Here is a 14,897-nt window from a genome sequence, read left to right as displayed (position 1 = left end):
ACAGAGTGCTTCTGATGCTTTGCCAAACATTCCAATTACCTCAAAGTTATTTATATTGTTCAAAATACAGAATTACACTATCCAGTTCCAGTTAACTCAAATTCATTGCCATCTGGAATCTACTGACAAAAAAATTTAAAAAATCTCTTCAAGCTCAGGAAAATATTTTTGGCGTTAACCGCTATTGGAGTTGATTTACAAACATCGAAGTTACATATGCATATAATCTTGATTAATTGTCTTAGTAGGTTCGCCTTGTGCATACGTGATAATTTCCAAGTGTTGTAAAATTATTTTCCAGTTAACCAATCGTATGATACAATTGATCCAAAAGATGGCATAACCCAGACATCCAAAGTGAAAGTTATCCTCCAGCACCAAATTGTTCTATATGGTCCACATAATGTTCAGAAAAAAGTCACACCATTTTGAGCGTCATACAAAATAAGAAAGTCCTTCCTCTCAACTACTTTCTAATCCTCAAGTCCTACCTCTCTGACCGCCATTTCCTTGTAAAAGTTAAAGATCAGTGCACTAACTTATATCCAATCAAAGCTGGAGTACCTCAGGGTAGTGTCCTTGGACCAGTTCTCTACCTACTCTACACAGCAGATCTTCCTACAAGCCAAAACATCATCACAGCCACATATGCAGATGGCACAGCAATCATTGTAGCTCACTCAAACCCGTACATCGCCTCGCAACTGCTTCAGACAAATCTCGACAGAATAAATATCTGGCTACAAACATGGCGAAATAAAAAACGAAAGCAAGTCAGTACATATAACGTTCACTAATCGAAAAGATACGTGCCCAACCGTCTCATTAAATAATCAAGTACTACAACAAAAGGATGATGTAAAATACCTAGGTATGCACTTGGACCGCAGATTAACGTGGAAGAAACACATATTCACGAAAAGAAAACAGTTGGGTCTGAAACTCAATAAAATGTACTGGCTGATAGGAAAAAGGTCACAACAGAGATTGTACAATAAAATTTTAGTATACAAGGCAGTGATTAAGCCAATATGGAGCTATGGTATCGAACTGTGGGGATCTGCGTCGAGATCCAATATCGACATCCTGGAGAGATTCCAATCGAAAACCTTGCGCATTATCACAAATGCACCGTGGTACATGCCCAATGAACACATCAATCGTGATCTCCAAATGAAGACTGTCAAAGAAGAAATTGCCAGTTACGCCCAAAAATACGACATCCGACTACAAAACCACCGTAACAGGCTAGCGAAGAACCTAATGAGACCCCAGGCAAACAGAAGGCTAAAGCGCCACACTCCAAGCGATCTACGAACAAGATTTTAAATTTTCAAAAATATTTTATTTATTCGTTTTGGTTCAATTTGAGTCTCTTGCCATCCTCTGACACCGTGTTTCGGGGTCTACCCCTTTTCAAAGAGGCTATGCCAGTAGACTGAATTGAATCATAACGAAACGGAGAAGAACTGCATATATTAAAATATTTGCAGCAGAGTGTGGTTAGACTGTCCTCTAACGGGGAATGACGAAATGAGTAAAAATAAATTTCGACCACTAATCAGTATTCTGTTTACTTACCGAGATACAGTAATACCAAGCGGCGCCGCTAGGAGAACACTCCAACGATGCGTCTCAGATTACTTTAACGAAACGTGGTCATTTTGTACTCTAAACCGAGTAAGGTATGAAAAAGAAAAGAAAATAATCGTTTTCGTTTTGATTTAGGGATGCTCAATATACATCGATGTATCGAATAACATCGATATTTACCATTCGATGCATCGAATCAATCCGATACATCGGATATATGATATATCGATGTATTTTTTCGATGCGTCGAATAAACTAGTCAAATTCAAGTCATCTTTTCCAACCAATCCTCCCTTTGTTTCATTCTGTTTTAGCTCAAGCGCAGAGTTGTTTTAGTCTTCTTTTTTTTCTCCTGCCTTATCCATTGCGGATAATGACATTAACTCCCTCCTCTTCTCTCATTTTTCCAACTTCAAACCCATTTTCATTCAACATGGCGGCTGCGCATGAGCGTGTCACATGATAATTGACACACACATGCGCATTTGATGATTTATCGATGCATCGAAAACATCGATGTATTAATTCGATGTATCGAAAAACATCGATGCAAGCTTTCCGATTGATGCATCGCAAAAAACATCCATGTATATTTGAAATGAACACCCCTATTTTGATTCAATTCGAGTCTCTTGCCATCCTCGGACACCGTGTTTCGGGGTCTACCCCTTTTCAAAGAGGCTATGCAAGTAGACTGAATTGAATCATAACGAAACGAAGAAGAACTGCATATATTAAAATATTTGCAGCAGAGTGTGGTTAGACTGTCCTCTAAAGGCCGCGTCCCACGATCAAATAATTTGATCAAACTGGTTTGAGCAAACTGAAACGGTGCTGAGAGTGACAGTTAGTGACGTCACATCCTGAGTGTTCATTGTGGAAAATAATGAAAAATTTTAATTTTAAATAAAATACAAACAAGTTAGACAACTCAATACAAAAAATTTGATCAAACTAGACTGATAGTGAGAGCACAGATTTTTAGAATTTCAAAAAAACTGCAATTGTGACGTCACTTTGACGTACTTCCTCAAGTACGTCAAGTTTGCTCTAACTGTTTGATCCACAAACCATACATACTCATAGACGTTTCACGTAAATTGTCAAGGTCAAGACAGCAAATTAGTTACCATTCCAATCAAGAGATGTCGCTGTCAGTCAATTCTCTTGTCATATTTAACAACTGACAGTTGACAATTCAATTAATTTTTATTTACTTTTTATTTTACAGTTTGTGGCTTAATTATTTTATTATAGTGGTGTTACGTTTTTAATTAGATTTAATCACAATTTTAATCAAGTGTATTAACCTCCTCTCCATTTTTATGAGTAGAATTTTTAGTTTACATTGATCATCCCGTGTTGTGTTTCTCCACATTAAAAAAAAACAATATAATAGATCCTGAAACAGTTTATTCCAATAGACAAGTGTGTCATCAACATTTCGGAATATTTTTGGAAGTTTGTAAAAGATTATAAGGTATTTATCTAAACAATCATCCTACAAGATTCTTTCAAAAATTTTCATTTAAGTCGATACACATCAGTGCTTTCACGTGACACATAGCAGTAGTGTTTAGCATTTTGAAAACAAATTGGAATATTTGAAGTTTTCAGTAAAATATGGAATAAAACATTGAATTGTCTTTCTGTTGTTTTAATTTCCTGCGAAATTTCATCAAAAATCCCTCAAAATTTATAATTTGAAATTCTCACATAACTAAAATTTGTCATTTTAGTTCCCATTCCAATCAAGAGATGGCGTTAATTCGATCCGAAAGATTAACATGGTCGTGAAACGTCTATAAGTATGTATGGTTTGTGGTTTGATCAAATTATTTGATGGTGAGACGCGGCCTTAACGGGGAATGACGAAATGAGTAAAAATAAATTTCGGCCACGAGTCAGTACTCTGTTTACCGAGATACAGTAGTACCAAGCGGCGCCGCTAGGAGAACACTCCAACAATGCGTCTCAGATTACTTTAACGAAACGTGGTCATTTTGTACTCGCAGAGTAATGTATGAAAAAGAAAAGAAAATAATATCGTTTTCGTTTTGATTCAATTCGAGTCTCTTGCAGCAAATATTTTAATATATGCAGTTCTTCTTCGTTTCGTTATGATTCAATTCAGTCTACTTGCATAGCCTCTTTGAAAAGGGGTAGACTCCGAAATACGGTGTCAGAGGATGGCAAGAGACTCGAATTGAATCAAAACGAAAACGATTATTTTCTTTTCTTTTTCATACCTTACTCGGTTTAGAGTACAAAATGACCACGTTTCGTTAAAGTAATCTGAGACGCATTGTTGGAGTGTTCTCCTAGCGGCGCCGCTTGGTACTACTGTATCTCGGTAAACAGAATACTGACTCGTGGTCGAAATTTATTTTTACTCATTTTATTTATTCTTCTTTATGTGCCGTCTTCTACCGAAGGTTGGCGACCATCAAACGATAGGTTTCTCTGTTTTGTGCCGCATGTATTATGTTCGCAGCTTCTGGTATTTGAAACCATTCTCTCAAGTTTCTCAGCCAGGATTTCTTCTTTCTGCCCAAACCCATTATTTATTAGAGTTTTATTTATAGGGTTTTATTTATTAGTTACAAATAATTTTGTTAAGTACTTACTAAAATTATGATTTCATAGGTTATTGTCATTGGGCAGTCTCCTGCAAGTCTCTTTTAATTGTTAAACAATTTACTTATTGTAATCATTATTACAGATTGTAAATAAATTGGATGTTAAAAAAAATTTTTTTTGAGCGTCGGGTTTGAGGGGGGAGAGGGGGAAGAAATCGGTAAATTCGTAGTTTTTTACGTTTTTCGTCAATATTTCTAAACTATGCAGTTTAGCATTAACAACCTTCTATACAAAAATGTTCTACATTAAATTTGAAATAAAAAATGCTCTATGCGTAATCCTTCTAAAATGAACGGTTCCAAAGTTACGGAGGTAGTATAGTATAATTGGTCCAAAAAAAACCTAACCCAGACATCCAAAGTAAAAGTTTCCCTCCAACACCAAATTGTTCTATACGGTCCACATATTTTCAGTAAAAACCAGTTACACCATTTTGAGCCTTCGGTTTGGGTGGGAGATGGGGGAGAAATCGGTAAATTAGTAGTTTTTTTACGTTTTCCGTCAATATTTCTAAAACTATGCTTTATTGTAAAGAATGTTCTATACAAAAATGTTCTACATAAAATTCAAAACAAAAAAGGTCCTATACATAATTGTTATAAAATCAACGGTTCCAGAGTTACGAAGGGTGAAAAGTGGAGGTTTTCGATACTTTTTATATTTTTTGGCCAATTGATGATGATTTTGGGTGGTGAGGTTGACGTTTCTTTAAGGGCATATCACTAACATACCATCGGCCACTGAAATAGCAAATTTTATTTACAAAACACAATCCTGTTAAAGAATATTTCTTTCGTCAGTAATATTATAAATTGCCCAAAAAATATAAAAGTATCGAAAACCTCCACTTTTCACCCTCCGCAACTCTTGAATCGTTGATTTTATAACAATTATGTATAGGACCTCTTTTGTTTTAAATTTTATGTAGAACATTTTTGTATAGAACATTGTTTACGCTAAAGTATAGTTTTAGAAATATTGACGTAAAACGTAAAAAAACTACTAATTTACCGACTTCTCACCAATCTCCCCCCCCCCCCCAAACCGGACGCTCAAAATGGTGTAACTTTTTACTGAACAATATGTGGACCACAGGGGCGTCCAGGGGGGCATTCGCCCCCCCTGGCCCTAAAAAATGACTGAAATTTACAAAAAATACATCAATATTCAGCATAACATCATATATAATGTATTGTATATATAGTGCTTGCCCCCCCCCCCCCCCCAAACAAAATTTCAAATGACGCTCCTGGTGGACCATATAGAACAATTTGGTGTTGGAGGATCACTTTCACTTTGGATGTCTGGGTTTGGGTCTAGTTTTACCATACTACAACGTCACCTTACTTGTCACATAAAATTAACCTTTTCCAGAGCACACACAGAGTTATTAACCTATATTTGTTTACTGCTGAACGTAGGCCCCCCGTAAAATTTCCCGCCTATCTATCTTGAGCTTGTTGCATCAAATTTGTGGGGAGACGCTTTATATCATCCGTCCATTTAGTCGGTGGTCGTCCTCTTCTTCGATATGCGTCTTTTCTTGGTCGCCATTCCACAGAGTTCGGATACTTTTTTACTTGTAGCTGAAGTTTTAATAAAACTATTTGCCAATTCTTCTTTTATTTATTTATTTATTAAACGGTTTCATCATCTTTACAGCAGTAAATATATAATATACAGATACAATACAATGTGAAATATAATATTGTTCTGAAGCTATTTTATTGTAGCATTTTATGCAATTTACTGTTTTATTGGGGGAATAAGCCACAATTTAAGTTTAAAATTAAATTGGTTTGAAATCGAAACGTCAAATAAATTTAATTTCAAATTTATTGAACCCTTAAGGGATAGGTCTTGCGGGTAAAAAAAGTAACTTTAAAAAAAAATTATATCTCGAAAACTGAAAACAATTTTTAATTATAATTGGAACATGTAAAAGTATAGTACTTCAGGTACTCTCAAAAAAATTTTCAGCCAAAAATATTTATTTTTGTAGAGTTGACTGCAATTTTTCGACAACAGCCCTTTTTTTGCGGTGGGTAGCATAAGTCCAGCCTCATCTGAAATCAAAAAATCACACAGGTTCTTGTAGTTTATACCTCTGGCTAGTGAATGAACGAAGGAATTAAAAAAAAATAAAATTTGAAAATTTTACAAAGTTTAAACACATTTTCGACCCAAATTTTTCTCATTTTTTCAAAAATGACCATTTTTAAAGTAGTTTTTTTTATAAAACAAAAACGGCTTTATCTAATAAAAATTCCTTCGTTCATTTACTAGCCAGAGGTATAAACTACAAGAAACTTTTTGATTTCAGATGAGACTGGATTTAATTATGCTGCCTGTCCACTGCAAAAAAGGGCTGTTGTCGAAAAATTGCAGTCAACTCTACAAAAATGAATATTTTTGGTTGAAATTTTTTTGAGAGTACCTTAACACGTTAAGCCCCGGACCATCATGACATAATTTTTCTGTCAGACCGGAACATTTTTTTAATAATTTTGAAATAAGAATGTGTATAACTATTTATTTATATTCTAAAATAAAAACAAAATACATTTTTTAAGTAAAAAAACAGTATGTACCAACAGGGTACACACGGTCTATTTATAATTATTTTTGTAATTTGTTTTAATGTGGACCATGTGTGCCATATTGGCTCACACCAGGAAGATAATCAAATACCTTCTCCCTAAGATATTTTAAGTTTAAAAATACAAAAACAATTTATTTTTTCAAAGAACATGTATGAATATTCACAAAACACTTAACACACATATATGCGGTATTAACGGCACATGCCGGACAAAAAGTGTATACCCTTTTGGCATTCTTCATCGCTGATGCTCTTCCTTCACGGTTCGAAAAGTTCTTGTAACATGCTGAACACCTTCCCCTTTTCTCTTTCTCGTCCAACGTATGCAGAGTTGTTAAAGAGTTTTCAGAAGTTGTTAAAGAGTTTTCAGAAGTTGTTTGAGGCATTAAAAGACTTTGAACAATCTGTTCACGGAACTCAGTAATTGAGAGATGTTTGCCAGTAACAGATTTGTAGAGAACTAAAGAGTTCACAAGTGCGGTATTTGTTAGTAATTCCACAGCCAATTTACGATACCACTTCATACTTCGTCGAACAGGGGAATTATATGCAGCCTTTTGATCCGACACATCGATAAAAGATTTTGCAGAATTATAGTCAACAATGGTCGATGGTTTGGGAACATGTCCACGTTTTGTTTGAACATCTATCATCAAAGGAATATCCTTGGTCGTTAAAAACAAAACGTCCCGTTTATCTTTCCATTTTCCGATAACAACTTTTGTATTACTCTGTAGATACTTCATGTCACCTCTTTTTAATTTTGCATTGACTACCGCTTTGGGATTATGTTTCCTATTGGAACGTAATGTTCCGACTAAATGGGTTTTCCTATTATTTAAATCATGAGCCAAGTCAACACTCGTATAAAAATTATCAGTATATAAACTTCTGCCTGTATCTAGAAGCGGTTGCATAAGTTCCATCACCACTCTGGATGCTAACGACTTTTCAGATGGTTGCATCTCTTTTCCACCGTACACTTTAACGGCGTACGTATATCCATCTGCGACGCAAAGTTTAAACAATTTGACTCCATATTTGTGTCTTTTTCCAGGAATGTATTGCAAAAAACTAAGTCTACCACGAAATGGCACCATAGTTTCGTCAATACATAACGATTCTCTAGGAGTACACATTTTCTGAAACTTTTCATTTAGTATTTGTACAAGAGGAGAAAGTTTGTAGAGTCTGTTTCCAGGTGGGCAGCTCTCGTTATCTGAAATGTGAAAGAAGTGTAATAATATTTCAAATCGACTTCTACTTATTTCACACATTTTAGAAACTTCATTTTTGTAAAGTAAATTGTTACTCCAATAATTTCTGAGTTTCGGTTTTCTGTCTAACCCCATCCAAATAATGAGAGCCAAAAATCGAAGCAATTCTTTTCTGTCAATTGGTCTCCAGTTACTCATAAGCGAATGTTTCGTTATTGACTCATTTACAATACCAGCGATTATGGTTTGTTCGGCGTATTTATTAGTTTCAGTAACCAACAAATATTGCACTTGACGGTCGATAAACAGTAGGTAGAAATCTATTGGTTTGTGGTCTGTAAGTTTTGCTAGTTCTTCCTGATTTATTCCTGAAGTAAATGATAGTTCGAACTTATTGAGATCATCTGGATTTGGCACATCGCTCCATGTTATTTTATTTCTTGATACAACATCGTCAATAACAGCTTCCAGGCTAACGTTTGCAGATTCAGCTTTTTCTACAAAGCAAAAAAAAAGTAAACTACAAACAGAATTTGTGCATTCCTAAATAACTTACCTATCCTTCTTGTATCAGCCTCCTTTTGGATACAACTAGGACCTGCAGTTATTTTATTTCTTGATACATCGTCAATAACAGCTTCCAGGCTAACGTTTGCAGATTCAGCTTTTTCTACAAAGCAAAAAAAAAGTAAAGTACAAACCGAATTTGTGCATTCTTAAATAATTTACCTATCCTTCTTGTATCAGCCTCCTTTTGGTTAGAACTAGAACCTGCAGTAAATTCTTTGCAATTTTGTGTTTGTTTGCAAATTTTAGCTTTTTTTCTACGAGACTCATATTCACTACTGTATGAGTCTGAAGAACCATCAGTAACATTTTCATTGTACACTGGATCGGCATCAGAATCATAAAACGTACTTTCAGACATACTACTATCACTAAAGTCACTCTCCTCAGCAAGTCTGCGAAGTTCGTCTTCCGATAGTCCTTTACGGAACATTATCTTATTTTTTAGTTCCACTTTTTAACAAAAAACTGAAGAGAAAATAGTGTTAGCCTCGTTAAACGTTCGAACCGATACTGACTGAAGCATGTTAGAAATTATAACCTAACCTGTTTGTGAACACGTGGTTTAACGGACCAACCTCTGATTTTGTTTACCACAGACCGTTTACACACATTTATACATAAGAAAGCACGGCAAATGCGATCCTCGACGAGCCACGGCATTAGGAACACGACACTTCGCTGTGGCCTGATAGGTACACACGGTCCCAGATAAAACTAGAGTGTGTGCCAGTGTGGTACACATGGGGCTTAACGTGTTAAGTACTATACTCTTACATGTTCCAATTATAAATAAAAATAATTTTTAGTTTTTGAGATATAATTTTTTTAAAGTCACTTTTTTTACCCGCAAGACCTATGTAACCCCTTAAGTGGAACATGGAGTTTCAGTGAAAACGCGAGTTTTATTTTGCGCTAAGGCCTTCACCTCATTCCAAGACTTTCCTTGACGTCTTATCTCGTCCATGATGGATATTCTCCAAGTTTGAACTGGGCGACCTCTTTTTCGTTTTCCTTGGGTATTCCACTCTAGGACAGTCTTTGAAATACTCGAACTATTTTTTCAGAGTGTGCGACCGATCTAATCCCACTTTCTGGACTTTTATTTCATTTTCTAGTCTTTTGTTAGGTCAGGCCCCTGATTCTAATTCAAATTTCGACTCAAAACAAGTCGCAATCAATATGGCGACGTTGAAATGCGACTGTGCGAGCCTTGTGGATTTTAGTTGAACTAACGAAATGATGTCATGAAATAGCGACTCATCGTAATTAATTGTGACTCCAAAAAAGTGGTTGATAATTTCGAGTCGAAATTATTGTGACACGGACATGAATGAATGGCCGAAAGCGAGGTTAGGTTTAGTTTAGATGTGTTTTGTTTGTTTCTTGCAAGGAAAACTAAAGCAAAAGGTATTAATGTTGCTGGCTTTTATGGAAATTCGCTGGTTTTGGAGGAATTAGATAGGATAGTATTAAATTAGAAATATAATAATTCAGAATGTTCACAACGTGAATTATCAACTCAATGAAAGATGTAAGGTAATAATCTGGGAAAATTAGTATAAAACAAGGAAAATTATGTACCAGCACTTTTATTGCTGAACATGCTGGAATAAAATCTTAAAATTTCATATATTAGTAATATAGCTATGCAAAGTCATTAGTTGGTTTATAAACAAATTAGCGCTCCGAAATCTTTGTTTCAATTGTTGCTCTGTAACTCAGGAGATTTTAACGTAAAAACCAAAAACACTCGCATAAAAATTCACTGTAATTTAATTCTGCACATAGATATTTTTTTTTCGATTTCAGGTTTTCCGAACAAAATCTTTAATTTTCAACTTAATGACATAAATCTTTTTTGTTATGTCTTGAAGATATGAAAATTTTTATGTACAAAGAGAACCGGAATAAAAAGGTAACAACAGCGTTAACTTAATTTAATTTAATCTGATATTTTCTGAGGGGTTCCATTTGTGTATAAGCCAAAAAGTTTCTTTATAACATTCCTGAGACGCTCAAATAGTCCAATTTCAATTCTGTAAATTACGTTGAATAGGTATAGAGTTTTTTTATACGAAAATCATAGTTATTCTGGTGTACCATAATCTTTCTGGTTATTATTTCGACCGAAATTTTTTAATTAACATTTTAATTATTGCTAAACTATTGGTTAGATTGTCGCCGGCCTCCTGATATATAATCTACTAATGTTTATTTTTTAACCAGGAGGAGTAAATTAAAAAGACAGATTCACACCCAAAAAAGTCACTAGAATAATAACCAAATACATCTTCTTTTTTGGTTTATGTAGTCGGCCCTCAACGTTAATCCATAAATATTATATTAAATTATTACGTCGCTAAAGAGTTCCAAAAACAACTGCTTTTTATATAAAAGCAGACTAACAATCTAAAAATTAAAGGAATAACACAGAAAACACAAAAATCGATGATATAACTTAATTAACCTATGAAATGTCACTAGTGTCAAAATTTGATAAATGTCATTAGTGTCAACATTTTATAACAGTGGCGTAAACTTGCCTGCGGTTGGACCAATTACAAACAAGCAATACAGTGCGGTAAATTTGAATCACTCCTCTTGGTTAAAAAACAAACATTAGGTATAAAAAATCTTTCATGTCACCAATTTATTTAATTATTGATAAATAATTACTTCCCTAAAATTTTAATTGAAAATTGCAGATTTTTTTTTGGAAAACTCGGATTTTCCGAGTAAAATTTTTGTTGAAGGAAATCGTAAAAAAATAACTTTGTACAGAACTAAATTGCGGTGAATTTTTATTTGAGTGTTTTTGGTTTGAAGGAAAAATCTTAGGAGTTACAGAGCACTAATTGAAGAAAAAAGAAGCTTTAGGAATGCTCATTTGTTTATAAATAAAATAACACACTTTCTGCGGACTTGTCATACCCCATATTATGATACTATAAATAACAAGATAATATATTGCACATTCGAAAGTCGTGACGTAACTGGAGACCGGCAAGGTCGTAATGGTTCGTAATCATTCGTAATGTCCGATTGCTTTGAATTGTTCGCGGTTGTATTTTATAATTTTATCTTTGAGTTATTTTGACTGGAATCTCAACACTAACTTTTTCCGAATACATTGAAGTTTAATGTTATTTCGCTAATTGAATAATTTCATCACATAATGCATACAAATCCCATTTAACTTAAACAAGAATTCAAATTCAACTTCCGGTCTCCAGTTACGACATCAATGCGCGAACTCGGACGTATTTGCGCTACGGGAAAATACTATCTCTTTATTTATAGTATCATGCCCCATATTACTAATATGTATATGCAATCTTAAAATTCGATTTTAGCAATAAAATAGCTGGTATAGTATTTTTACTACAAAAGCGATATTACACATTAGAATGTGACTTTTCATTATTGCCATGTTTATAATAAACAGATTTTAATCTTAAATCGAGGCTTATTCCCCAATTAAAACAGTAAAATGAAATATAATACAACTGACATACACCGATAAAAATATTAATAATCTTTACAAACTTTCTGAAGAAACAAAAAACTTCATTGGACTCTTGAAGTTTGGTTAGAGAGTTACTTCACCGTAAGAGCCCCGCAGACTGCAGACTTTTTATCGGCTGATAGTTTGGTCGGATTCTTAATCAGTACAGAGAGATATGCATAGGCGCACATTTCACCGATTCACGATCGGCCTATAAAAAAGTTTGATGGGCTTCCCGATTGCATTCAAACTAATCTGTCTGTCAACTATCTGCCGACGCACAGTGGGGCAGGAGAGCTAAAAAGTTGGCATAAAATGAAAATACTAAATGCAGTATTTTCTGTCGTATTCATTTTAATTAAATAGTACACACTCCTGCGTATGATTTGGCATGATTTTTTCCCATTAAATCCCCCTCCACCAGTTGCGACGCGTCGCAAAGGGCACATGGTCCCGTGTTAACAATGCATAGGCCGCGATAACGTGATTCGACTTACGTTTGATCCACTTATTTCAAGTCAAAAGTTAATTTACTAGTAAAATTGGTTACGGACATTTGATCTTCAGGAAAGTGACAATATTATTACAGATGTGATATAATAATTAAGTAAATATAGTCTCTTATAATATGTTGTTTAAAATTACCTGTAAAAAATATCAAAATATGCATTTTTCAAAAAGAGCAAGTGATTTGTTAGTGTTCCCAGACTGATCCAACTTTAATTTTGTTTTATTTTGAAAGCTTAAGTATCATTCTTTAAAAAGTCATTTTAATTTCTTGCTCATATTTGCTCCTTTTTTCATAATTTTATTTTTTGTGAGGTTATGTTGACCTAATTAAATTGAATAACACTCTCTTCTAATTTTTCGTTATTTGCACAATTCAAGCATAATAATTCAAGAAAGTGTAGTAGATCCAAAACAAATTAAGATGTATTCCACTTTTTGTTGATTAGTAGTGATCCACTGATCACAAGCAAAAGAAACATAAATAGAAAGAAATTAGAAGACCTGCCAGTGGAAGCACTGCATATTAGTGCATAATATATTATGTTCAAATCTCCGAATGTGCAAGATGTTGACGTCACATCTGATGATTCTGATGATGATCTGTAGTTTAAGTTTTTCAATATTTTATGTTATTCTTATAAATATGCGGTAAATGGTTTTAAAAAACAATTTGGTTAAGCAATTTTTCAAAAATAATGTTAACACAATTGTTTTGAGATATAAATAATATTAGATAATAAATCTACATAAAAACAAGTAAATTAAACTGTAGATTTATTTTAAATTAAAATGACTAAACTTCAAATATCATTTAAATCAATATTGGTAGTAACTACGGACATGCAGCTTTGAAAATTTTGAGCAAAACATTTTTTGAACAAGCCATCTTTCAAGGAAAAATATTTGTAAAGCGGGGCCCAGGAAGAAGAAGAACATCCTGGTTAAAGAACTTCAGAACCTGCTTTAACACAACATCTGTGCAGCTTTTCCGCGTTGCTGCAGATAAAATAAAGATTGCCATGATGATCGCCAACATTCGTCACGGATAGGCACATTGAGAAGAAGAAGAAAACATTGAAAAAACATCGTTTTTCTTTATGTACACACAACTTATAATATTTGAAAAAAAAATTGGCCATAATTTATCGACAATGATTTAATGCCAACTTATGTTGTCTCTTGCCCCACTGTGCGACGGTTTAATCAGTGTTGGACATGCGCACACACGACGATTGCTTATCGGCCGAAACCTGCGTGGTCCAATTAGCATGACTATTGTTTGTTTTTTAACCAAGAGGAGTGATTCAAATTTACCGCGCCGTATGCTTGTTTCTGGTGTGTAAAGGGGTAGTGAAGCGCAATACATGATGTCGTATCCTGTTGGCATCACTTAGCCTCTCCTACTCAATTCCTATCTTCACCTCCAAGCTGGTACACACCGGTAACCTGAGCAACCCCACTGGAGATTGGGTAACCAACCCCAGTGGAAGGTGGGGTCAGGGCTGACGAAGAAGGGAGTCCTGGTCCTCCGATGAATAGGGGGTTGGGCTAAAGGTTAACTACCTCCTCCTAGAAAAACTACGAGTTATGAATGTGAAAGGAAGAAAAGCCGGACTGATCAAACGACGACGACTGTGCGAGAAAAAGGAATACGATTTGAGGGTTGCGACATGGAATATTCGAACCTTGTATAGATTGGGAGCTCTCCAAAATCTCTTAAATGAACTAAATAGATACAAAATAGACATAACTGCCATACAAGAAAATGAGGTGGATTGGAAACAATATAATGGAAAAAAGAAGCCACACGATTTTCTACAGCTGCGATCCTAAAGATCACGTCTTGGGCACTGGATTCATAGTAAACAAGAGAGTAAAACATACTATAAGAGATTTCAGAGCAATTAGCCCCAGAATGTGCATTTTAAGAGTTGAAGGACGTTTCTTTAATTACAGTCTAATTAATGCGCATGCCCCGACAGAAGAAAAAGAAGATGAAACTAAAGAAGAGTTTTATGATGAACTAGAGTCCGCATATCAGTCATGCCCAAAAAATGATATAAAAATAATCTATGGATACCTAAACGCCAAAGTTGGAAGAGAACAGCAATTCCAACCCACAATAGGTAGGCACAGTCTCCATGAGCAATCAAATGACAATGGCAATAGGTTAATAAACCTAGCAAGATCACTTAACATGGTGATTGCTAGCACATACTTCGCTCGCAAAGATATACACAAGGGTACCTGGAAGTCCCCA

General features: G+C 34.7%; 1 protein-coding gene across 1 annotated transcript; it reads right to left on the bottom strand.

Moving 5' to 3' along the window:
* Positions 1-5,847: 5,847 nt before the first annotated feature.
* LOC126887354 (piggyBac transposable element-derived protein 4-like) lies at positions 5,848-13,281 on the bottom strand. Its single transcript, XM_050654810.1, has 3 exons — positions 8,782-13,281; positions 8,609-8,722; positions 5,848-8,549 (listed from the first exon to the last, which is right to left on the bottom strand). Exons 1-3 carry the CDS (start codon positions 9,050-9,052, stop codon positions 6,967-6,969), a joined length of 1,968 nt encoding a protein of 655 aa, XP_050510767.1. The 5' UTR covers positions 9,053-13,281; the 3' UTR covers positions 5,848-6,966.
* Positions 13,282-14,897: the final 1,616 nt, after the last annotated feature.

This window comes from Diabrotica virgifera, chromosome 6, assembly GCF_917563875.1.
Source record: "Diabrotica virgifera virgifera chromosome 6, PGI_DIABVI_V3a".
In the NCBI taxonomy this organism is placed as follows: Eukaryota; Metazoa; Arthropoda; class Insecta; order Coleoptera; family Chrysomelidae; genus Diabrotica; species Diabrotica virgifera.
The sequence above is the reverse complement of the archived record's forward strand: the minus strand, read 5'-3'. Positions and strand labels throughout refer to the sequence as shown.

Coding starts and splice junctions, on each gene's coding strand:
- LOC126887354 (XM_050654810.1), bottom strand. CDS start 9,052: ATGTTCCGTAAAGGACTATCGGAAGACGAACTTCGCAGACTTGCTGAG. Junction 8,723..8,781: donor GGCTGATACAAGAAGGATAG/GTAAATTATTTA, acceptor TTTGCTTTGTAG/AAAAAGCTGAATCTGCAAAC. Junction 8,550..8,608: donor GGCTGATACAAGAAGGATAG/GTAAGTTATTTA, acceptor TTTGCTTTGTAG/AAAAAGCTGAATCTGCAAAC.